Genomic DNA, 25,895 nt, shown 5'->3' on the forward strand with positions numbered 1-25,895 from the left:
CAAAGGGGTAGCCGGTGCAGACCTTTTCAGTCCATGAGGTCTCAAGATCTTCTACTCCATTTGTAGTTGTAAACAAAATTTGTTTTGACCATTATAAGGAAAAGTTTTAATTGCTCTTCTAGGACACTTCTGTTTGGTACAGTGTTCCATAAATAGGTGATGATCAGCAATGTTCTGACAGTTAAATTTCTGGAGGAAAAAAATTACAGGTTGAGTATCCCTTATCCAAAAATCAAAAAATGGAAATGCTCCAAAATCCAAAAGTTTTTGAGCTGGCATGACTCCATACCTCAAAACGTGGGCCTTTAGCCCTTAGCAGCATGGGTTAGAAGCTCTCGTGTTGCTTTGCTCTCTGCCTCAGGCTCTGCAGCAGCCCTGTAAGTTTGGTGGTCACTGTGTCTTCCCGCCCCTAAAAGGCACAGGCTAGAAGGTTGAGTATCCAAAATCTGAAAAAATACAGAACACTTCTGGTCCCAAGCATTTCAGATAAGGGATACTCAACCTGTATTATTGAGGTCATCTTCAGCCATATGGGGAAACAAACCACCATAGCAATACCAGTCTAAGAATTCTTTATAGGCATTTCTAATTGTAGGAGCTAAGGTTATCATGGTACTAGGTTGGAGGACAAATAAAACTTTTCTGGGGTTTAGACTTTCACATAGTCATACAATTTTCAGAAGCATACCAAGCTTCTATGTCTACACAGTTCTGCACCTTAAAATATTTTAACAAAATCCTTTCAGAAACTTAAATTTCTGTGATCCCATCATAACAAAAGGAAAACCACATTTTGAACACTGGCACTTTTCCAGGGCCAAATCTGTTGTTCTGGCCAGCCATGGAATACTGTTGTCTTGGACAGCCTTTTACGTTTCCTTAGGGCAGTGCTAGCTTGCAGGCTTCCATAGAACCACCAATTGTTTGCTTCTTGGGGGAGGGAGCTGCCGCTGCTATAGTGTAGACAAGAGCTGGACAGCAAGGCAAAGGTCACTCAGCAGTGAACAGGATTTCTTTTTTAGCATATGCAGTTGCAGTCACATGCATTGCCTCCCTTCTCTCCCACACCCCCCCCCCCGTCAGTTGGTCTTCTGTGTTCTGCATGGACAAAGTTTCCCTTGCATCTACCATCCTCTGTTTAGCTGGGTTCTTTGCACTCAACTGCAGGTCATCTTCTGGGGTTCAGCTTGTGTTTCCTGTCCATAGCTCATCTGGTTTTATTCCTGTGGTCCTGGCCTTGACACCTGTGAGGTCCCAACTTGGGCTGGTCTTCAAATGGCATGACCTCCTGGTTGAATGTCTGCAGCTCAGTGGGCCCCATACTGCCACCTAGGTTCCTTGGCCTTGAAAGGTGGGTCCTTGGCCTTGAAAGGCAGTAGTCTTCAGATAGGAAAAAAAAACTCCATTTACAATAGTGACATACAGTGGGTACCTGTTAATGTGTAGCATATTTCTGTTCATATCTGATTTTTTGGGGCTTATTGGTTGATTAAGGTAGTAGAAAAGAGCAAGAGTCCAGTAGCACCTTAAAGACTAACAAAAATATTTTCTGGCAGGATATGAGCTTTTGATTAAGGAATAGTCTACTCCTTGTTGGGTGACTTCTGCAGCCATTCTGACCTCTGTGCCTTTTGCATTCAGTAATCTCAAAATTAACTACCTTTTGTATTACATAACTCTGTAACTCTAAACTTGTATACTCCTTGTGGAATTATCCACCTTGTTATGAGAACAGGGAAGATTACCTTTGGATATCATCTACTTCTATATAGAAACCTAGTAACTGCCAAGATGAAGAGAAATTCTGTGCGCATCCCTGCTTTCAGCTGATTCCTCATGTTAATGAAGTTAGTGGTTACACTCTTGCCTTCTTTCCTTGCCTTTTATTGTTTTATGCAGTTCCTAAAAGTATTCTTCTGTCTGTCTTACTGTGGTTTGTAGAAATAAGATTGTGGAGCATGAAAATAATTAAGTAACGTCCTCAATAATGACCCTTCCTTGTTGCTTTCTGGCAGAAATTACTGTGCTTGTTGCAGCAACTAAATCCTACATACTTGTGAAACACTGGACATAGTTGGGCTACCTTTCCAAGTATAGTTGCTCCAATATGTATTTTGTGGAAAATCTATGTGGAAACTATGCTTACACCTGGCTCCTCATATTGCAGATACCACCAATTATTATAGAGATAGAGTCTTGGGGACCTAGGTTCATATCCCCATTCTGCCATGAAGCTTGCTGGGTGTCCTTGAGTCAGTTGCTGTCCCTCAATCTAACCTTCCTCATGGGGTCGTTGTGAGGATAAACGAGGAGGTGAGAATGATGAATGCCACCTTGAGCTCACTGAAGGATGGGTAGGATAAAAAATGCATCAAATAATTGAATTGCTGAGGTGGTGGCGGCTTACAATAAAAAGAAAGAAATACTAACATTCTGAACAGTCCTTGCTCAGAACTGTTGTACTGGCACATTTCTGTGTTTGTGTATCCTTCCCATAAAAAAATATGTTTTGAAGTATCAATCCTTGGCCATTTGTCTCCAGACATACTAATGCATTCAGTTTCAGTGCAAAAGTCATTGCATTAATGAAGCCTGTGGGAATGAAAGGCTACGCTGTATTTGTTAAGGCTTACCAAGAAAGCAGTGGGATTGGGAATCAGGCTTCTGATCATAGTGTACCGTACCATAGAACTCCATGTAAGCAAGTAACATGGATGAGAGGATGCAAGTTCTGATAATTTGTCGGATTTCTGGTATTAGGTTGGAGATACCACGTAACTCTAGAAATAGTAGTGGTGGATATAATATTTTGAGGAAGGGACATTGTATTTCCCAAATCTCAAATTTCTAGTTACTGTTAGTGTCTTAACTGCAGCATGTCTTGGATTCTGAAGGTAAATGAATGTCTTCAAATAACCTCTCTAGAACTTTGCCACAATTGGAAACTTGCTTATGAGTTAGCCCAAAGATGGGACCATCAGCTCTGCAGGCCTTGATAACCTACAGCAATTAGTACCTTCAAGCCCAAGTATCTAAGTCAAGTATTTTTGGTTAATCTCTGCTGCTGATCTAGGATGTTACTTCTATTCATCATACTGGTGGTTGCTACTAAAACAAGTGAAGTATCCATCCGGATTGTGTATGCTGTGGGTGGAGTTTGTGTCTTACCTTTTTACAAGGCAGTTTACTATATTTCAGTACATATAGGGCAGAATAGATTTTGCTGACATTAGGATTATAGCTATGGAAGTACTACAGGTTGAGTATCCCTTATCCGGACATCCAAAATACGGAAAGATCTGAAATACGGATATTTTGAGCATACATGCAGGCATTACTCACAGGCCCTCTGCAGCACACCCAGCTGCTTTCTGATGGTTCAGTGTACACAAAATTATTTAAAATATTGTTTAAAATTACATTCAGGCTATGTGTATAAAGTGTATATAAAACATAAATGAATTTTATGTTTAGACTTGGGTTTCATCCCCAAGGTATCTCATTATGAATATGCAAATACCAAAATACGGAACGATCCAAAATATGGAACACTTCTGGTCCCAAGCATTCTGGATAAGCAATACTCAACCTGTTACTGTATTTATAACACCATTTTCTGTTCTTGGGATGTCATAGCTTTCTGCTGTACCATTAAAGGGCAGTCCAGCTATTTTGATGCTCTGCCTTATGGTTAAGCAGGGCTGCTTACAAGGGGGCATTCACCATGCAGCCCAGGTGAATAACAGTTAGCAACTGCACCTGCCCCTCCCTCCCATTTGTGATTGCTTTTTAATTCTGTTTCTTGTTACTGTCTTCTACAGTAGCAGAAAGGAGCACAGACCAGTTGCTAAATACATATCCAGCCGCTCAGTTTGTACGGCGGAGCTAGCATAACAATTTGTATTTTTCTTGCTAGGCATCTGTGGGGGAGGCTGTCTTTTACTGTGGATCTTTCTTTATTAAAGCTTTTGTTTTATTTCAGGTGATCTTTATTTGTATGCAAAGGGCTTCTAAAAGGGTCTCCTTTAGGATGATCAGCATCATGTTGTGACATTGAAGTTCTGGTAAGTGCATATAGAAGTGAAGATGAGAGGACTTACAAAGTCCGAGGCTTTCAAGTTGACTTAAATATTTGTTACTGAAATCACTTTTAAACTTACAGGCTAGCCATCACATGGGGCAGTAGAGTAAGGCTAGCATGGTACAAAAGAAGCTTTGCTAGCCTGAGGACAAGAACCCACAGTGGGTGATAGAAAGCTACTTTTGTGGAGTTTTTCATGGATAACAATGGCAAAACCAGACATGAAGTGGGAGATGTAGTGTTTTGTATGAGTGTGCCCCAGATATCAAGCAATTTTAATGTTCTGAAGGTGTGTCTAAAGAAGTCTGTTAGTAGAAAAATGCTTTTTGAGTAGTATATTAAAAACTATTGGAATAGCTGTGGTTGCACATATAAAACATCCCTTTCATGCATACTAATCTTAGACTTGGATTCACTGGAGCATTTTTGTGCCCAAACGAATTGCCATCCATGGGGTGTGACGTCCTCATTCTGGGGAGCATTTTGGACTGCAGTGGGAGGGGGGAGGTGAGTGTCATGCTCTCTGGGTGGAAATCTTTCCATTTCTGGGAATGCTCAGGTAGATCCAAGCCATGGAGTTCTAGGGTTGAAAGGAGCCTTATTAGCCCATCTAATCCAATTTGCTATTCAATGCGGGAAATTCGAATTTAGAGCATTTATGAGAGATGGCTGTCCAGAGCTCCAAGCAAAGACCTCCCCCCCATTCAATGGTCCCATTACTGATCTGCTTTTAATATTCAGGCCAAACCAGCCTTCCTGTAACAAGCCCATTAGACCTACCCTTGCTGTCTGGAAGATAAGAGAGTATGACACATGAACACATGAAGCTACCTTATACTGAATCAGACCCTTGGTCCATCAAATTCAGTATTGTCTACTCAGACCGGCAACAGCTCTCCAGGGTCCTAGGCAGAGTTCTTTCACATCACCTACTTGCCTAGTCCCTTTAACTGGAGATGCCGGGGATTGAACCTGGGACCTTCTGCATGCCAAGCAGATGCTCTACCACTGAGCGACAGCCCCTCCCTCTTGTGTGTGACAGCCCTTTAGGCAGTTGAAGAGCAGAAGCTGTGTCTTCATTTAGTCTTCTCTAGTCTAAACATACCCTGTTCCCTCAACCTTGTTTCTTAGGGCTTGTTTTCAATGAGCCTCCCTGAGCATCTTTGTTGCTCCTGCCTCTGAACCCATTCCAATTGGTTGACACCTTCCCCTGCCAAGTGTGGTCAGATGAGTTCTGACTAGCATGGAATAGAGTGGAATTATTACTTCTTGTGTCTTGGAGGCTGTTTCTAATAATACAAGTTAAAATCACATTAGCCAGTTTTTGCAGCTGCATCACATTCCTGACTCATGTTCTGCTTGTGATGAACTGCAATCCCAAGATCCTTTTCACATGTACTACTGCCAAGCCAGGTATCTCGCGTCCTGTACCTTTGCATTTGATTCTCTTTGCCTAAATGCAGAATTCTGCATTCATGTCTGTTGAATTTCATTTGGCTTCAACCACGATTTCCATCCTATCAACATCTTTCATTAGGTATAAAATATGCTTGAGCATCAAAGTAAAAAATCCATGTAGTGTGATGGTGAGTGCTAAGACATTCTTATTGGTTCTAATAAAGGATGTATACATTTGTTAAGAATGAAAGCAGATACAACAGGTATATGATGTGAAACTTACTTGCATTTTGACATTGCTAATTGATAGCATTCCCTGTTACATGTCGTCTTTTAGTGCTCTGTTGTGCTCTTAATCTTAAGAATTCCTTCTTAAAATGATTTGGGGGGTGGTAACAAGAAAGGATTCATGAACATTAGCAAGGTGTAGGCCTCAGGGCAGTTTCTCTGTGGTGATAACAAGGTCTTGGGTGTTGTTGTCTGTATACAGTACATGTAAAGTACAATGCCATCTTTGGCACAGAAGTGTTTCTAACTTCTTGAGCATCAGTAGTAGCTTTCTTGTGACTAGTCTAGAATGAATAGGTTTGATTGGCACACTCTGTTCTTTGCCATGGGCAAAACAATAAACCTCTCTGTGTTGGTTATGTGTAAGGCCACAAAGATAGGGGTTCCCTGGCAAACATGTAGGGACCATTAAGCATCTCTTAGTCTAGGAAAGCATTGTTCTTCCAAAAAGATGAAAGGGTACCAAAATAAGGTAGTGCTGAGACGCCACATCAAAATTACCTCAGCAAAATATGTTGGTGTAACACTGAGGCAAAATTCAGTACCAATAATTTTACGATCATGCCTAGTTGGTCTCATAATTTGCAGTATGTTACTGCAGCACCAGATACTTCTTTAGTTTTTCAATGGTATCTGCTTGCCTCAAAACAAATCTTTCTGTTAAATACTGTTTCCCTGAAACAGGAGCTTCTTCATAACATGCAGGAACCTGTCAAACCATGTGCTGAATTATAAAAGGAATATTCAATTTTGAGTAAAATTTATCTAGTGCTACATTAGCAATAAATCTACTTTTGCTATGAAAGACAAGATACACAATTATTCCAGAATGCTTTTGCCTGAAGGACAAAATACTTTAGATCTTCAGTAACTGTGATCAAACAGCTTTTTTAAAAAAATCTACACCTGACATGATGCCTGGTGTCTCAATTTCCATGGTATATGTGTTTTTAAATATGCTTGGTAGTAGATGGGAAAACTTGATCTGCAGCTCAAAGACTGCATAACACTTTCAGTAGAAGCTGGGAACTTTTGGCCAAATTGGAGAAGCAAAGTACTGTGATCCTGGTTGAATATTATTTGGAACTTGGAATGTATCTCTCTCCCCCCACCCGCCCTACCCCCAGTCTTTCATTTCATCAGTTTTGCCATCCACTGCACCAAAGTATTTGTTGCCAGTGTTAAAAATCTAGCGTTAGGTTTAGTTTTGCTAATCTACAGCTAGATTTTTATTGCTGTGACTGGTATCTAGTATTTTTTTGGGAAGGTTCAGACTTACAGCCTCTGCTGATGTGTGTTTGTACATGATTTGGGTTTGACTACAGAGAAACGTTTCCCTTATCTGCTAGATCAAGTACACCTGGTTGTTTAAAGATCTGATGTCTGAAAAACATTTACTTTCGATTGTTTATGTACATGCACCTTCTATTTATCTGAACACTTTTGACCCTCCTCCTCCAGTTAAAAGCTGGAAGAATCACCAGGTACTGATTGATCTAATTTAGTTAACTGGAGATTTCTTTTTACTAGTCTACTGTTCTTTGGCTGGTTTGGTGCAGTGTGCCCTGGAGATGCGAGACTTCCTCCCAGCAGCAGGAGTCACACATTTGGAGAATGCTGGAGCTGCAAGACGGAAAGGCCCAGTGCAACAACGGAGAGAGGAAAAGAGGAAAAAGACAAGCATATCGACAGCACTGAGGAAAGCACGGGGCAGAAAGTGCTTCAAAACTGCCAGCAGCAATAGCAGGCACCCTAGAGGAACTTGACAATAGCCAGTTGGTGTGTGTGGCTGTGTGCTTAGGATTTCTGTCAATGCATTCCAGTAACCCCAAAGTGAGAAATTCCCCATCAGGAAATGCCCAGAAGTAAGTAGTGAGTCTTAATTCTTCCATAAAGGTTACAAAAGGGCAGCTGTATGAAGGGCAGATTGCCTTCTGTGCTTGAACTGCTAGAGGCCCTGTCATATGAGCATCTGCTAATTTTATCGAACTCTGAGAGCTGGGAGAACTCTTGTTCACATTCTGACCTTTTCTGTGTGTTATTCCACCCAAGCATGGTCTGTCCTAGTGTCCTGTTTAGGTTCATAATTTTTACTCTCTAGACCAAAGTTTCTCTGCCTCTTTTCTCAGAAGAGGAAACTGATGCTGCACAGCCCTTAATGTGTGCGTGTGTGTGTTTTGACCCATTGAGCATTTTATACAGCCTTCTGATTTGTCAGAGAACTTTTAAGGAGAGGTGACAGATCTGATCAGCCTGCCTGACAGCTGGTACTTCATTCATGGGAGAAATAAATATTGTAACAGGAAGGAAGTGCTCTAGTTTTCAGGGAGAAATGGGCTGCTCCCAAAGTGGTTTTTACAACTCCAGTAAATTGACATGCAGCTTCCTTTGATTGGGTGATCGGGGCAGTCTGGCTAAAATAACTGAGATGTTATGTGCATGTTTTTGAGTGGCTGTTTGTTTGGCTTTCTTAAATTCAGTCTCCTCTGCCTTGTCGCTAGCACTAAGCAAATCCTATCTGAGGGCAAATCTATATGTTACATATGATCACTGATGTACACATTTAAGAGGTCTGCTCACATGGAATTGCAATATTTGGGCAAACTTGTGTGATTCCCCAGATTTTTATTTAGATGATTTATATCCCATTCCTTTTACTCTGAGAAGTATGTAGGAAGGCTTACCTCAAGCAATATTAAATAAATAGGATATAACCTTAACAAACCAATTAGCATTAACAATATTAAATTTAACTCTTTCCCTTCACTCATGGAAGCTGATCTTGGATCCTATGTGTGGTGCTTAGGGCACATACTAGCTGCTTACCATAGCACATAGATCAGCTCTAAATTGTATTCTCACCACCTCTGCAATCACTGTATGAGTAGGAAGCTCAGTTAAATCTGTTTTATGACTGCTCTTTTTCTGGTAGCAAATATGTAAACCCTATCTCTAGCTTCCATTTAAAAGCAATTGAATTGGATTGTTTTTATCTACTACTCTTGCCTTTCAATAGTAAACTTGGGATAGAAAATCATATGCACGTAAATTAAGTTGTAGTCATCAAGTGGAGCTCTCTAGATTAGCTTGAATTCTCCGATAGTTGAACTGTGTCTTGAATCCAAATGGGTGGCATAGTGACTTTATGGCATCTTGATTATTTACTTTGCGCTGGCCTTAGTGTGAGGCAAGTCTTTGTACATAGAAACCATTGTCTTTATTGACAGAAGCTGCAGAGGTAGATCCCCATGTGACTGCCTAGTTCCTGGCATATGGGTGGCTGCTGCCTTGCTTTCTCCTCAAATAGTGATACCTCAAACAGGGGAGTACCTATTTCAAGACATTTTTGAAATAGCAGTTGGATGATGCTAAGCATGCAGATGACTTGTCGGTGCCTGCCACAATGTATATAGAGAGGCTGAGGGAGGTGGCAGCTGCTGAGTGGATTGGCATTCTTATGTTCTGTTTCTCCTTTTCAGTAGTCCCAAATCAAAGCAGGAGGTGATGGTACGTCCCCCTACAGTGATGTCCCCATCTGGCAACCCCCAGCTGGACTCTAAGTTCTCCAACCAGGGTAAACAGGGGGGCTCGACAGGCCAATCCCAGCCCTCTCCCTGTGACCCCAAGAGTGGGGGCCACACCCCGAAAGTGCTCCCGGGACAAGGCGGAAGCATGGGGTTGAAGAACGGGGCTGGCAATGGTTCAAAGGGGAAAGGAAAGAGAGAGAGGAGCATTTCAGCAGACTCTTTTGAACAGAGGGATGCTGGGACTCCCAGTGATGAAGCGGAAATCAAAGGTATGCATCTGCACGAAGGGGCAGCAATATTGAGGGGTGCTGAGTTTGATTGAGACTTCATAGGAGATCCGTTTGTCTCCTCTGTAACATTTTGACTTGCTCTGAGCCCATGAAAAGGGGCAGTAAATTCTGCATTTAGTTATAAAGAAAGCTTTTTACAACATAATGCAATTAAAGGAGTTAGCAACCGCTTATAAGAATGGTTGCTTTTCTGAGCTTTTAATTTTAGATGTTTGATGGGGGTGGGGGGAAGGACACGTGCCCATGGGACCCAACTCATGCTATGGACATTCTCAATAACTGTCTGCAGCAGCAGCCGTTTCCCCCCTTGGACCTATGTGGCTGGATCCTATGGAAAATTTCCATGAACATAAGATGGGGGATGGGGGACAGGTTTTGCTAATTTTTTTTCCTGCTGCAGACTACACCCCTCATGCTTTTCTGGGGCAGCATTTCAGGGAGCAATTTGGACAGCCTGCAGGAGGGTGGAGGTAAGGAAGGCCTGCCCTGCTGGCAGAAATCCCTGCCATGGGCTGCTTTTCACACCTGGGAAAAGAATGGGTTGCTGGTGACATAGGTTTAAAGCCACACTTGAAATCCTGGGATGTCATTAATAATTGATGTGGTGTGCATGTATTTTGTCCTCTGGCATCTATCGTGGAATACAGAATATCTTGTGAAAAGCAATTGCAAGTGTCAAACTTGTTTAGGTGAGCGTTTCAAGTCCAGGATTAGATTTTAATGCTTGTGTACAATGCATTCCAATTAATATGCCTTATTGGGCTAATGCAGCTTTGCTGCCTGAGCCTGTGAAATGGAACGGGTTAAAAACCGTAAAGTAAAATGAGTTCCTCCTGGAAGAAAATCATGAGAAAGGAAAAGCTTTGGGAGCAAAAGCCCTGCTATTGGGATTTTATCCCATCCCTGGCAACATACAAGGTCAGATGACTTCTGTTTAATGGATTGGGAACAAATGGCTTTATGTTTTGCTTTCTGTCTCAATGAAGACATGTTGGGTGTGGTAACAAAAGCTCTCCTCCTCCACCCCATTTCCATTTGTTTCCATTGGTGTAATTCTTGTACTGAAGGATAGTGCTTGTACCTACTGGCTCAGTGAAATTGGCATTAGCTAGAAATTGGGAGAGGATATTTGCCGCTAGTAAAAAGGTAGCTACATTGCCACATACTTGGAATGTAGCCTTAATTGAGGTGGGGAAGGCCTATCTGTTGCAACAGTGTGGCATCCTGGAGACTTTTGGAACACAGGTCTAATGTTGGTCTTCAAGGTCCTATAACGTTTAGAATATTGGACAAAGTGTTCCTAGTATCTTAGGCCAGCTGCTGTTGAGCTTGTGGCTCAGCAACACTTACGTGGAAACTCAGTTTGGGTGTTATGTGGCTGCCATGATTTGAATGGTCATGGCAACATGTTTTTAGCCAAGCCGTTGCAGTCATTACCCATGTGGGGGCAAACAGCCACAGAAACATGCCAATAATGGAATTGTGTGTGGGAATAATCCCCCTTTCTTCCCACTCACACCTGCTTGAATGAGACAGAACTGGCGTACCTGTACTCCAGTGTTCCATTATTGGCTGAGCCAGACAATTCCCTTTTGTAGCCAGATTTTTAACAGTAGCAACTCCTATGGTTTAATTAAATACATTTTTCTGTGCTTCATTCCTATCTGGTGTTAGCAGGAGTACAAATTCGAGGCACTTAGTCTCTGGCACCTAAAAAAAAAAAACAAATCAGGATGCTTGCTGCAACAGTTAGGAAACAAGTTTCTCATTTTATCTAGCACCTAACTTTTGCAAAACAATTTGCATGCCTGGATATTTTGCTGGTTTGTTCTCTCAAAGGATAGCATGGAAACCTCAAATTAGGTGCTGTGTTGCTTCATGGTATTGTTTTCTTTCTCAAAGGCTCCAGAAATAATCTTATTTGGCCTTATCCCTTATCCCTTGTTCTTCAGATTTATGGTGTAAGTTAATATCTATTTAAATATGCAAACATTATGCTCAAAGTGGCAAGAGAATCCATATAACTGAAATGTTCTAGTCTACTGATGCTTAAATAAATATTTTGGTGCTCTTGAAAAATCCCCCAGGTTTACCTCTAGTATGTTTCTTTTAGGAAGGTAGCTAAGGAGCATGGTTTAAAGCTACAGAGGCATGCTGTTTGTATTGAATAGTCAAGATGGTAGTAATTGTGGCAGGGCACCTTCATATTGGTATGAATGGGTTCCCTTTAAAATACGTGGTTTAAAAACAGCTCTAATCTGGCTAAACAAAGTAAAAGATGCCATAGCTTTGTCTGTGGCAAGAATTTGCTCAGTGCACTAGGGCCTGCTTAATCAATCTGCAGGAATCTTGTGGAGTGAAAGTTACATGTCATCCTGCTGCACTATACTGTGTGAGAATTCTATTCCTAAAGATAGTGCAGAAGCCTCAAAGTACTCTAAAATACAGCCTATAAAGTGTGTGGTACACCTGGTGAAAAACAACTTGACATAGCTGATGGCATAAAGAGGGACACCTATTTAAAGAATTGACTCATATAGACTGACAAAATAGACTTCTCTGGATTTGCTGTGTGTAAAGTAAGCTTTCAGAGAAATGGGAATAGCTTCTGTGCTTCAGGATTGAAATGTTTCCTTCCAGACCTCGGCTCTACTGATCATGCAAAATCACAGGATTCCCAGCATTCAGCACACTCCACTGCTCCTTCAAATGCCTCAGCCCCACGATCTTCCACACCTTCCCATGGTCAGGCTGCCACGTCAGAGCCAAGTAGCACGCAGAAGACGCCATCCAAAGTGGTTTATGTCTTTTCAACTGAGATGGCCAATAAGTAAGTGAAACTTGGCGTTACCCTTGAACACAGCTACAGTTTCAGGTTTAGCCCAAGATATGAGGCTGGGCATCTTTGTAAAAGATAACTTTTTTCTGTGGTTATCTCTTTGCTATGATGCATTGCAAAGGGGTCTTTTTTTGCTATTAGTACACAATGCAATAATCATAATTAGCTGCCATTTCAATTACGTATGGTGACATAATTGTTTGCCCACATCACATGAAGCAGTGTGTGGTTTTCTTCACTAAAATAGAAAGCATGTAGGAAAGCTTTAAAAAATCTGTAAAAAAAAAATGAAATACTTAAAAGTCTGAGGTTTAGTGGGTGGGAAGGCCAGTAAAAATCTATTTGCAGCCTGGCATTGACGGGCTCTTATTACCCACTGAAACCTAATTGTGAATGAAGATTGGTGTGGCTGTGTTCTTTAACGTGATCCAGCATGCATGGAGGATGAACAAGCAGTAAAATTTATTGCTCCTTAGGATTTATAAAAGTAAGCCAAGTATTTTTCACGCCCTCTTAGATAGTGTGGCCTTAACTACCGAAGGACATCCAGGCTTCTTTTTTTTGTCTTCTCAGGGCTGCAGAAGCTGTACTAAAGGGACAAGTTGAAACCATTGTATCTTTTCACATTCAGAACATCTCTAACAAGGCAGAGCGAAACACTTTACCATTGGTAGGTAACCTCTTCACAGGTGAAGAAAAATGAGGGGGAGAGAGTTTGCTTCTGGTTTGGGTGAGAATTTTAACACCCCCGAAATACATTCTCCAGCTTGGTAAATTGAACTGTCAGAAGTTGTGTTGGAGTTTGGTTTTCCTTGTGTGTTCTTCACCTGTTTTCTTTTCTGTTTAGAGCCCATTGAAATTTATTTTTCCTCCCACAGAACACTCAGATTCCACCACTCCGAAATGATACAAAGCCCCAGGCTCAGTCGCAGCTTCCTGTTTCCCAAGAGCAGACTCCACCCCAGAATGCCAAAATGCAGCAGACTCCACCCATTCCGGTTCCAACACCAGCACCCAAATCTACTGGCCCTCCTTGCCCTATTGACCAGGACAATCCTGGGTTAGAAAACAAAGTAATGTCTGCAGGAAGTCCTGCAAACTCCACTCCTCTGCAAACTGAAGGATTTGGGCAGACTTCAACCCCCAATAATCGAGCAGTAAGTCCGATATCTCAAGGGAGTAATAGTTCCACTGCAGACCCTAAAGGTCCCAACCAGCAGGTATCTGGAGGGGAACCACAAAATATGGGGGAAAATCCAGATGGACTGTCCCAAGAGCAGCTGGAACATAGAGAACGTTCACTGCAGACTCTACGAGATATTCAGCGCATGCTTTTTCCGGATGAAAAAGAGTTCACTGGAGGACAACCTGGGGGGCCTCAGCCAAATTCAGGAGTACTGGATGGACCCCAAAAGAAGTCTGAAGGGCCAATACAAGCAATGATGGCTCAGTCCCAAAGTTTAGGTAAAGGGCCTGGGCCCAGGACTGAAGGAGGGGTTCCCTTTGGCCCCCAAGGGCACAGAGACATGCCCTTCTCACCAGATGAAGTTGGGCCACCATCCATGAACTCTCAGCCTGGCCCTATAGGACCAGACCATTTGGACCACATGACTCCTGAACAGGTGGCCTGGCTGAAGCTTCAACAGGAGTTCTATGAGGAAAAGAGGAGGAAGCAAGAACAGGTTGTACAGCAATGTTCCTTGCAGGATATGATGGTTCACCAGCATGGGCCACGAGGGTTGGTCAGAGGTCCCCCACCACCATACCAGATAACCCCAGGTGAGGGCTGGGGACCTGGTGGCCCAGAAGCCTTTTCTGATGGCATGACTATGTCTCATTCATTGCCCCCAAGGGGCATGGCCCCCCATCCCAATGTGCCTGGCAGTCAGATGCGTCTGCCTGGATTTCCTGGAATGATAAATCCTGACATAGAGGGTCCCAACGTCCCAAATGCCACAACTAGACCTGGGCTTTCAGGTGTTCCTTGGCCAGAAGATGTGCCAAAAATTCCAGATGGCCGAAACTTCCCTCCTGGTCAGGGGGTGTTCAGTGGTCCTGGTCGAGGGGAGCGGTTTCCAAATCCTCAGGGCTTGCCTGAGGATATGTTCCAACAGCAGTTAGCTGAAAAACAGCTAGGACTTCCCCCTGGCATGAGCATAGAAGGGATCAGGCCTGGAATGGAAATGAACCGGATGATTCCCCCTCAGAGACACATGGAGCCTGGCAATAACCCCATATTTCCACGTATGCCAGTTGAAGGATCAATGAGCCCCTCCAGGGGAGACTTCGCAAAAGGAATGCCACCTCAGATGGCTGCAGGTCGGGATTTGGAATTTGGGATGGGCCCTGGTAGCATGAAGGGGGATGTGAATCTGAATGTTAACATGAGTTCTAACCCACCAATGATACCTCAGAAGATGAGGGAAGCTGGAGTGGGCCCAGAGGAGATGATGAAAATGCGTGCAGGTGTCTCGGAAATGCTCCCCTCTCAGCAGAAAATGGTACCCTTGCCGTTTGGTGACCATCCACAGCAGGAGTATGGAATGGGCCCAAGACCTTTCCATCCCATGCCTCAGGGCCCAGGAGTCGGTCTTCGGAATCACAGAGAGCAAATAGGGCCTGACCAAAGGACTAACAACCGGCTTAGCCACATGCCACCACTACCTCTGAACCCTTCCAGTAACCCGAACAGCCTCAACACAGCTCCTCCTGTTCAACGCAATCTTGGCCGCAAGCCCTTGGACGTCTCCGGAGCCAGCCAGGTTCATTCACCGGGCATAAACCCACTAAAATCTCCCACGATGCGCCAGGTCCAATCTCCAATGCTGGGTTCACCCTCTGGGAATCTCAAATCTCCTCAGACTCCATCCCAACTAGCAGGGATACTTGCAGGTCCAGCTGCTGCAGCAGCTGCAGCTTCAATCAAATCTCCCCCTGTTATGGGGTCTGCTGCCGCTTCTCCTGTCCATCTCAAGTCTCCATCCCTCCCTGCACCTTCTCCAGGGTGGACTTCGTCTCCAAAGCCTCCGTTGCAGAGTCCTGGAATCCCCCCTAACCACAAAGCATCTCTTGCCATGTCTTCACCAGCCATGATGGGGAACGTTGAGTCAGGTTAGTTTTTCCTTCTCTGTATATTTCTGGGCAATAGGTTGCTACTATTTGAAAGTCCCCTGCTCTTGTGCCTTGAGTAACAACGTTGAAGTACAGATGTTTAGGAGTCATATTGCTTCTGGTATAGAGGAATTGTATGAAAAACCATCACTCACTAAATATCAGTGTTAGGCACAGGCAGGGCCGGTGCTACCATTAGGCGAACTGGGTGGTCGCCTAGGGCGCAGACTTCAGAGGGGCGCAGAACTGGCCTGAGCAGCACAGGTTTAAACTGATTAGTTTCTTGAAAAAAATGCAACTGACAGTGCTACGGAACATAATTATAATGTCTTATAAAAGGTTTTGTGCTTTTATTTTTCTACAAGACATCTCTTTTTGAAAATTAGTTAACTGGGTGGGGGGCACAAATAATTAGCCTTGCCTAGGGCATAAAAATGACTGGCACCGGCCCTGGGCAAAGGAGTTAAACTAGTTAAAAAGTGAGGCAAACATACTGAGTGAGGTATGGGTTATCTTAAACCACAAAAAGATGGTTGTACAAACAGATTATCCTTCCTAGATTTACATTCTAGATTCCATTTACATTCTACAGTAAAAAATCCTAAATAGTCTGAAACAGATTATAATTAGTACTCCATTCAAGATGTATTTACACTGTCCAAGAGGGGCAGATGTATTCTTGCCCTTCATTCTTTAATTCCTAAGCAAAAGCTGCTGAGTAGTATATTAGGTTCTTTAACCAGGGGAAGAGTTCACATCATGGGCTGATTTCTTTCAGCATTTTTGTGCTGTGGAAATTTCTGTATAGGTTGCAAAATTATAAAATAAGGACAATTGCCAATTGAATTGGTGAAAGTGAACAAGACTGCAGACTTGGCGGATGGAGGAGGCAGGGAAAGAATATTACCATTAAACAGTTTAGGTGGGAAATGGTTTCTGGTAAATTCTCTGCCCCCTTACTTAGCTTCACAAATTCCTTTTGGGAGGAAGCTAAAAATTGATTTGGGGTTGGCATGCTTCTTGATGGTTTGATTGCAGATGCCAGCTGGATTCTGTATAGATTTTGCCATTCCCAAAAATGCAGTCCCTTATCTTGATTCACAGGGTCTAAGATGCCCTGCAGAATTTCAAGTCCTATTTAATCTTCTAGATTTATAGCTTAAAGGGAACTGGCTGTTTTAATCCTGCAAGGTTCTAATAAAACAAGCCCCCAGTGTGCAGTGTTTGCATGCAATTGTTTGATGGAGCCAGCCTTGGGAGCTCTTCAGTCTGTGAAATCACATTATTCCAAGAATTAGGAAGGCAGCCATGTCAACTGTTTGGCTACACTGCCGTCTAGTGCTTCAAAGCTATCAGTGCAGTGGCGTGTTTGAAACACAGAAAAGTGCACACATTCCTGCACCTCTGAGCCAAGCTGTCTGATGGAACTTAACCAGTGTTTTTCTGTTAAAACTTTAAAAGTCTGTCAAAGTACCCAATATCCTTATTTTATTTTGAGTTATCATTGTGTAATTTCAAGAGTAAGTTCAACAGTTGAGCCTACACTGGAAACAGTTGGAATAAATCCAGCTGGGGGTCTGCAAGGAATTGCCAGAGAGGAGAGAAACAGTTTAGAAATCCCCCCCCAAAACAGCTCATGTAAATCTCTCCCTCCTGGATTCTGTAAATATTCCAGTGTTACCATGCAATCCTGAAGGGGGGCGGGGGGCAGGAACCGCACAGGAACCGGTGTTACTCATATGCTGGTGTCTGTGCTACTTGTGTCATTCAAACTGGTACAGGCGCCAACGTAGGGCGACTTGCACTGGTCCCCCTGATTGCTGGTGGCATGTGGGTGCCGGCGCTGCCTCTCACCAGAGTTGTCCTGGTGTAACTCCCCACGTCGGTGTCCTGGGAGGCATTGCTGGGGTTTGAGCTGCCTTCAGGCAGCTTCCTAACCCTTGTTGGCCTGGGAACACCCCTTCGTGCTGTGTTGTTGCTACGCCAGCTATTTAACTGGCGTAGCCCTGTTAGCACTATGAGGGATTTTTGAGGATTCTCTAGTTTTATTTTTTGTATTTATTGCTTTTGCACCCAGGAAGCCCCTGAGGAGGCAGCACTGCTGCGCTGCTCCTGGCTGCTGCGTATCTATTCCCCACCCCACCCCCCAGGAATGGGCTACCTGAGCTTTCTTTATTCCACTGAATCGATTGTTTGCTGCATGTCATGCCTTCTGAAGCATGCTCAGACCTCATCCAGCCAAGTTTTGGATTTTTACATTTTTATATATTTACATGTTTTTCTGAGTTCCTGGGGAGTCCCTTGATTATGTAGAGAATCTTACTTTTGGGGGTGGCCTGGTTTTGCTGTTTTTTGTGAATGATATGAGCCATCCACTTGACACATTAGAGAAATTCTATCCCAAGTAGTAATTGATGCTGGGTGATAACAGTTAGATTCAGAGTTGACATCTAACACTATCAGTCATGCAAGTTCCCCCTTTGTCACACTAATTCAAAGGGTTGTAATTCCATTCTAACAAAATTGCAATGAAATCTTATTTTCAAGACCTGGGCTTCAGGTGGAAAACAGCTTTGCTTGACATCTAAAACCTGCCATGATGCTGAATAAACTTTTCATGTGTTTGTGTTAGTAGAGAACATGGCATATGACAAGTTGGTTGGCTCTTTCACATTAAAAACTTAGCATGACATGTGTTGTTCAACTTGTAAGCCTCTTTTTGCTATGTAGTATTCCTTAACATATGTCATGGCAGTGATGGTCCTGGGTCTGCACTGGTATTTACCAATGAGGTAACTGATATTCATAATACACTTTTCTTCACTGGAAGCAAAGCTGTTCTCTTAATTTATAAAAATTGGGTTCTTGTGCATTTTCTCTCCTCTCTGGATCCTTTGCTAGAATTGTGTTACTGATTACTCTCTCTCCCCCCCCCCAAAGTTTGCAGAAACCTTGGAGCAGATAGATGTGGAACCCCTACTGATGAGGATTGTAATGTTGGTGACTGGCAGTATACAGTAGATGCCTGTAATTATACCATACTAGCCTAGAAATGCATGTGGCACTTGCTGGACATAAAATTTCCAGAAATTAAAATTAACTACCTCATTACTGAGATGGCAATTTATCAGGAATAGTAGCTCTTGTTGGACCCTGGTGTCTGGGCCCATCAGAGAAGGCTAGTATCCAGAAGGATTCTAGCTGTATCTTTGCTTTTAAACAATGTGGGCTAAAACTCAGTAACTACAGTATCTATACCAGGGGTGTCCAATCTTTTGGCTTCCCTGGGCCACATTGGAAGAAGAAGAATTGTCTTGGGCCGCACATAAAATACACTAACACTAAAAATAGCTGATTCATAATGTTTTAAGTAAGTTTATGATTTTGTATTGGGCCGCATTCATAGCCGTCCTGGGCCGCAGTTTGGATAAGCCTGATCTATACAGTATGTCTACATGTAACATGTTACTACAGTATTGTTGTACTAGCCACCAGAGGAAATTCATCGTGGTGAATTGCCATTTTCAGAGCTCATATTCAGCAGATCCGGAACATACATGCTCTGACATCTGTATTCATTTCAGATCCACAGCTTGAAGGGGTCTTGTGGAGGGCATTTTTTAAAAAGGAAACGAGAATAGTCTTCATGTTCATTGTGTTGCTTTGCTCCTGGACATTTGGCTCTTCAGCCCAGTACAGAACGAATGGAGTGATGCATTTGTATGGGGATCATGACTGAATCCTCTAGATCAGTGGTGGCGAACCTATGGTATGGGTGCCAAAGGTGGCACTCAGAGCCCTCTCTGTGGGCACGCACGCCGTTGCCCCAGCACAGAGTTTGCCTAAGTTCGTTCCCCCGGCTGAGGAGGCTGGGGACCAGCGGTGCCTTCCCGGCTCCTCCGGGAAGCACCGGACTCCTTTCCAGTGCCCTCTCCACAGTCGCCGGCTGCACGCTCCGGAAGTGAAGACAACAACGAGCTTTCTGCCGAGAACTGGAAGAGGCGGAGCCAGGAGTGGGCTGGACCAGGAGTGGGATGCCTGGGTAGCCGTCTGTGGTGGGCTGGTTGGTGACTGCAGCACAGGGGGTTGGCGGTGAGGGCTGAACGGGGGCCCACCTGGCGTTTGTGCTGGAGCCAAGCCCTTTGCTTAGCTCGGATTTCCACTCTGCTCGTTCATGCAACCGAAGGTGCCTCTGAGCATGTGCAGAGGGCTGTCCCCACCATCAGCCCCCCCACATAACAGTCTTTTTTAATTCGTAAGAACAGTTAGAAAAAGAACCAGACTGAATGGGTGGGGGCTATGGTCCAGCTGCTTTCCTTCCCCCGCTCGGCCACCCATGCAGGGTTGCCAACCTCCAGGTAATAGCAGGAGATCTGCTATTTCAGTTCACCTGGAGAAAATGGCCACTTTGGCAATTGGACTCTACGGCATTGAAGTCCCTCCCCAAACCCCACCATCCTCAGGCTCCGCTCCAAAAACCTCCCGCAGGTGGCAAAGAGGGACCTGGCAACCCCATGTGGACTCTAGCTGTGTTGGCACTTTGCGATAAATAAGTGGGTTTTGGGTTGCAGTTTGGGCACTCGGTCTCTAAAAGGTTCGCCATCACTGCTCTAGATAGACTGCCTTGGATACCTATATTGGGTAGAAAGTTATTTGAGCAACCTGTGGCTACTTCATCATAGTAAACTGCCATCTGCAGAGGCAGAATAATATATTTTATCTAAATTGGATAGTGCCTTGGAATCTTCATTGGCCCCAGAGGTGGGCCACATGGCCTGATGTAGACAGCCTTTAAGTAGATCATGGTCAGAAGGGGGCTATTCCATGTGTGTATGCAGATGAAAAATCCTGTATCAAGGTTTCATGTGTGAAACTCCATAATGAGAAAGCAGCTGCTTAGTTGAAAGTTAGCCCTTTGACACAAGTATAGTTCATATAGGACAGCTACAGCTCATTGGTAGATTACAAGCTGTGTATGCTGAAGGTCCCTGGTGCAATCATGCACTGCAGCAGGCACCTTCTACATACAAGGAGTGTGGGTAGCAATGCTGGGGAAGACCTTGGAGAGCTCCCTGCAATCAGTACTGGGGTAGACCAATAATATGAATTTGTATAAAACCACCTCAAATAGAAACCAATAGCATCTAGTCTGGAGTTCAGAAAGTTGCTATGTGCATATGCCCTTAGTGATGCTCCTAGCGCATTCTAGGTGAAATCTAGACTTTAATCATTAACTAACTTGAACATATTTCTTTTAGGTGGTGCACCCCCTTCAACGGTTAGCCAGGCAGCTCCAGTGACGCTTCCTGGAAATCTTCCTTCTAGCAGTCCGTACACAATGCCTCCAGAACCTACCCTGTCTCAGAATCCTCTCTCCATCATGATGTCTCGGATGTCCAAGTTTGCTATGCCCAGCTCTACACCGCTGTACCACGATGCTATCAAGACTGTAGCCTCATCAGATGATGACTCTCCTCCAGCACGTTCCCCAAACCTGCCACCAATGAACAATCTTTCTGGTAAAAAACAAGTGCCAGTGGGGATGGGACCTTAACACGTAGTTCTCATCAGTAGCCGCTGACAGCAGATATGATAGGGGGAGAAATGGATAAAATTCTTGATTCCTTGCATTAAACTTAATTCCTTTTGTGAATAACTTATCCAGCTCTGTGAACTCTGGTTCACTAAAATAGATCTGCTTGGAGTCAAGGTTCAAGAGCAAATTCTCCAAATATTTGTCCAAGCTTCAGTTAGCAGTGTACTAAGTTGGGTTTTTGAAAAGTGTAAATTGTAATGAATTGAGGATTTAACAGGAGACACTTCTGAAGACTAGTTAATATCCTTCTCTCTCTTTTTCTACATGTTGGCTTACCTTTCCAACCAACAGTGTTTACAAGTAAGGAGGCCAGAGTGTGTCTCTTTGGTCTCTGCGTGGTCATGTTTTCTCGACAGTTCATTGTAGGCAAATGAGCTAGTTCCCAATACGTGGCTCTGTCTATTGTTGATATAATATGTTATCAGCTGTGGGACTGGTGGTGATAGTCCTTTGTCTACGACTATTCCAGGAGCTGGTTCTATTAAGGGAAGTAGAAATGGCCCAGCAGTTCTCGTTTTCTTTGTTTGATTTTTCCTGGTTGGTTTAAAGGAAGCTTAAATAGTTGAGCTTTAAACAGGCCCACTTGAATGCCATTGGGCATCTTTCTTCTAAAGCAAAAAATTGCTAGGATAAGTTTGAAAGAGCAAGTGTGCGTGCTCTTATGAGGCCCTGGGACAGTTATATCATTGGAACTCTGTTCTCTTTTGTTTTATGTAGGCAACCTCCCTTTTCAAACAGGAGTTGGGAAAAGTGAGAGACCTTTTTAGCTGCCCTGGGGCCAGGAGCTGGTCCCTTGACAGGAAATTGAATGACAAACTGTGCTTTTGTTTTGGCGTCTTCATTCATGGACACTGTAGGCTTTGCCCGCAAATCTTTCTCAGTTTTATGCAAAAGGAATGAGAAATAAGCATCCTTTCTCATTTTGGAGTAGGATTGGGATAGCGTGGTGTTTCTACTTTGTTGTATTCAGCCTCTGTAATAGGAAGTTGCTAGGACAAGTCATGTCCCCTGAAAAATGGCTTGCCTGCCATTACTGATCTTACCCTATAGTACGTAGCAACAGATATGGGTGTATCCCTATTCTCTGTGAACAGCATGCATTGCAGAATATGATTTGGAATCCCCTACGATATAACAAGGGATTCCTTGGGAGAAAAATTATCACTGGAACAGTGTTTTTGTGGCATATTCAGCAGCATAAAATGCCATTCTCTACAACACACACAATGTGGCATCTGTGACATACTTAGCATGAGAGAAAAGTCAAGCATAGCAATATTCTGATATGGTGTGTTATGCAGGATTTCTAGTGAGTTGTAGTAATGAAGCAAATGTTGGAGAGCTGCAATTTCTGAAAAAAAGAGTGGTTATGTTGCATTATATAAAGCTTTTGTATTTTCACTGGCTTTTGTTTTTCTAATCTTGATTCTTTCTGTTCTTTCCAGGAATGGGCATTAACTCCCAGAATCCTCGTCTTTCTGGTCCCAACCAAGCGGGCTCAATGCCAACACTTAGCCCAATGGGAATGACTCAACCTCTCTCTCATAGTAACCAGATGCCCTCTCCAAATGCTATGGGACCCAGCATACCTCCTCACGGTGTCCCTGTGGGACCTGGCCTGATGTCACACAATTCAATGATGGGCCATGGCTCCCAAGATTCTCCAATGGTACCTCAAGGACGCTTGGGCTTTCCGCAGGGGTTTCCTCCAGTACAGTCCCCTCCACAGCAAGTACCATTTCCCCATAATGGACCTAGTGGAGGGCAAGGCAACTTTCCAGCTGGAATGACCTTCCATGGTGAAGGACCTTTGGGGCGTCCCACCAATATGCCTCAAAGTTCAACGGATCCAGTACTTTGCAAGTCTGGAGGTCCTGGGGGACCGGACTCGTTCACTGTTCTAGGAAACAACATGCCTTCAGTTTTTACTGATCCTGAGCTGCAGGAAGTAATTCGCCCTGGAGCCACTGGAATACCAGAATTTGACCTGTCCAGGATTATTCCATCAGAGAAGCCTAGCCAGACACTACAGTATTTCCCTCGTGGGGAAGTGCCAGGCCGTAAGCAGCCACAGGGTGTTGGTCCTGGATTTTCTCACATGCAGGGAATGATGGGAGACCAGAATCCAAGAATGGGGCTGGCATTACCTGGCATGGGAGGACCAGGACCGGTGGGAACCCCTGACATTCCTCTGGGAACAGCATCATCCATGCCGGGCCATAATCCAATGAGACCGCCTGCCTTTCTGCAACAAGGCATGATGGGACCTCACCATCGAATGATGTCACCAGCACAAACAGCAATGCCTGGCCAGCCCACTCTAATGAGCAATCCAGTGGGTATGATTCCAGGCAAGGACCGAGCTCCTGCTGGGCTGTACAGCCACCCAGGACCTGTGGGCTCACCTGGTATGATGATGTCAATGCAGGGCATGATAGGCCCCCAACAGAACATCATGATTCCTCCACAGATGAGACCCCGGAGTATGGCCGCTGACGTGGGAATGGGAGGATTTAGCCAAGGCCCTGGAAACCCAGGGAATATGATGTTTTAAGCTGCTACATAAGACTGGATGGTTCTGATCCTTATTGAGATGAGATTCCAGGTCCTGGGGGCTGCCCCGAGAGCTCCAGGAGCACAGTTTGCCATGCAATAGGTGAAAACAGACCAGAGGATGCTTTGGGAAATCTCGAATGTATGGAATTACCTGAAAACAAATGAATTCATTTTAACAGGTTGTTTTTTTAAGATTTATTTTTTAAAAATTATTTTTGTGTACTTGGGTATCCTGTGATGGCACCTGCTTTGAGAATCTGTAGCTGTATTTTGAGAATTTGCCATTTGTCACAAGTTGCACCATTCTCTGTATGTTTACGTCCTTTGGACTGGCTTCTCCCAGGACTCTTGGTTATTTTGGGGGGGGTTATTTTTGTGTACTGTACTATATTGTAAAAGGGATTTTAGCAGAGACTTTAGTCTTTGGGGTGAGAGGCTGTTTACTTTTAGATGGAAAATCCATCTTCAGAACTTTGGACTATTTTCCTTCAACTCCAATGTATAGAAAAAAAAACCAAACTACGACCTCAGAGCAGAGTATTAATGAAAAGCACAAAAGGAACTTAAGTTCAATGAGGGGGAAACTTTTAAAAGAAATAAGTTAAGGACATATTTTTCAAAATTATGGAGTGCTGTCCAGCACCTTTTGTCTCTCCCTCCCACTCTTAAAAAAAAAAAAAAATCTCAGTCCTCCCCAACTGTTACTGTCTCCTCCTCTGGCAGCTGCAATACATTGTATTATTTTGGGGAGTAAATCTAGGAGAGCCACTTCTCATGCTGGGAGTGTTGCCACTTTCAGGAAGAGGCTGGACTTGGACACTGTTACATTCTACAGTAGTCTTACTGTTTCTTATTCTCCTTTTCTAAGAATTCCCCCCCCCCCAGTGACTTTATTAATGTGGGAGTGGAACAGACACTAAAAGTTACCCTGACTTTTTTTGTGGCTATTTTTTCGTTCCCCAGCGTAAAACGTTCTCTGTGTAACCTCCATTAAATTTGGTACAAAACCACTTGCCAGGGCTGTGGTGTCAGAAAAATAAAATATATTGTTTCTTACAAAAAATATATAGAACCAGTTCCTTTCTCTGTTACTACGATCCAGTGTTGCCTGTATTTGGGTTATTTCCAAACACTTTTTTGGGGGGCAGCAGATTTAAAAAATAGCTGGGCATCAGTGAAACCTTTGAGTGAAAGGTTAGCAATGGGTGGTAACTCCTGGTGCATGTTCAAGCCTGGCTTGGGTATCTCTGTACTCCGTTTGTGCCAGAACAGCCCCACTGAAAAGTGAGTAGTTTGTACAATCTTGTGCTCCTGCAGTTCGTCGCCACTGATAGATGCCTTTGGAGAAGTCTGACCAGGAAGTGTGTGTAGCATTTACATGCTGCAAGCTTAGTAACTGTCATAATGAAGGGTTTTGGGGAAAAACATCTTGTGCTCAGTAACCAACAATGGTAATGATCTTCACAGGAGGAGGAAATGTTAGCAAACTGAGATCCCTGTCTGCACCAAGTCCTGCTGTACCACATTGTGCTGAGAAGCCTGTAGCTATTGCCTGGGGAACAGTTATCACAGTTCAACCTATGGTGACGTCCTGGAGGCTTTGGCCTCCATTTTCAATTCTTTTTAAATAACTGAACATCAGTACATTGCCTGAAAATTTCTGTGGTATGTCCAAACAATTCTCACCTGAGCATAGCCTTGAAACGAAGAGGTAGTTCCTGACTGCTGTCTGGACTTAATGGTTGCACTACAAGTGGGCTGGGTGGGGGGTAATACTGCACAAACTAGTGCAGGGCATAGGGTTGTGTTTAGAGGCAACAGCACCATTGCCATTTGCACAGATACTTGACTTTCATTTGGATTGGCCCAGATCAGCAGGTCCCAAATTGACAACTGCTGCTGTCACTGCAGGGAGCAGCCATTTGGAATCCCCACTGAGTACTCATTTGTCAGACTTAACAGCTTTAGGTTGGTCATATTAAGGTCATATTGCCCATTTCCCAGCAACAACCACGATTGCTACCAAGTACTATAATTGGATGCAAGGAAAAAACATCTTTCTGGACATCAATCAGCCGTTTCCTATATTTTTGTTGCCTTTTAGCTAATTGTACTACATTCCAATGCCAGTCAAAAATGGCTCCGTGTATGAGTGTTTTTCTTGTTTTATCGCTTAAAACTCAGCTCTAGCCTGTGTCAAGAAACAGTG

The 25,895-nt window shown here is 43.7% G+C and overlaps 1 protein-coding gene across 2 annotated transcripts; it reads left to right on the plus strand.

Annotated features, from left to right (window-relative positions):
* Window positions 1-7,442: 7,442 nt before the first annotated feature.
* BCL9 (BCL9 transcription coactivator) lies at window positions 7,443-24,750 on the plus strand. Of its 2 annotated transcripts, XM_056858917.1 has the most exons (7): window positions 7,443-7,632; window positions 9,247-9,563; window positions 12,225-12,414; window positions 12,997-13,093; window positions 13,302-15,534; window positions 20,793-21,053; window positions 22,576-24,750. In XM_056858917.1, the coding sequence occupies exons 1-7, from the start codon at window positions 7,580-7,582 to the stop codon at window positions 23,682-23,684; spliced, it is 4,260 nt and encodes a 1,419-aa protein (XP_056714895.1). In that variant the 5' UTR covers window positions 7,443-7,579; the 3' UTR covers window positions 23,685-24,750. The 2 variants fall into 2 exon arrangements, with proteins under 2 accessions (XP_056714895.1, XP_056714896.1); XM_056858918.1 differs by lacking the exons at window positions 7,443-7,632; window positions 12,225-12,414 and having other exon boundaries at window positions 9,435-9,563.
* The last annotated feature ends 1,145 nt before the right edge of the window (window positions 24,751-25,895 follow it).

This window comes from Euleptes europaea, chromosome 12 (genome assembly GCF_029931775.1).
Source record: "Euleptes europaea isolate rEulEur1 chromosome 12, rEulEur1.hap1, whole genome shotgun sequence".
Classification (NCBI taxonomy): domain Eukaryota; kingdom Metazoa; phylum Chordata; class Lepidosauria; order Squamata; family Sphaerodactylidae; genus Euleptes; species Euleptes europaea.

Bases quoted from the DNA above. Each gene is read 5' to 3' on its own strand.
- BCL9 (XM_056858917.1), top strand. From the start codon at position 7,580: ATGCATTCCAGTAACCCCAAAGTGAGAAATTCCCCATCAGGAAATGCC. The intron at 7,633-9,246 runs GTAAGTAGTGAG...TCTCCTTTTCAG, and splicing joins CCATCAGGAAATGCCCAGAA to TAGTCCCAAATCAAAGCAGG. The intron at 13,094-13,301 runs GTAGGTAACCTC...TTCCTCCCACAG, and splicing joins AGCGAAACACTTTACCATTG to AACACTCAGATTCCACCACT.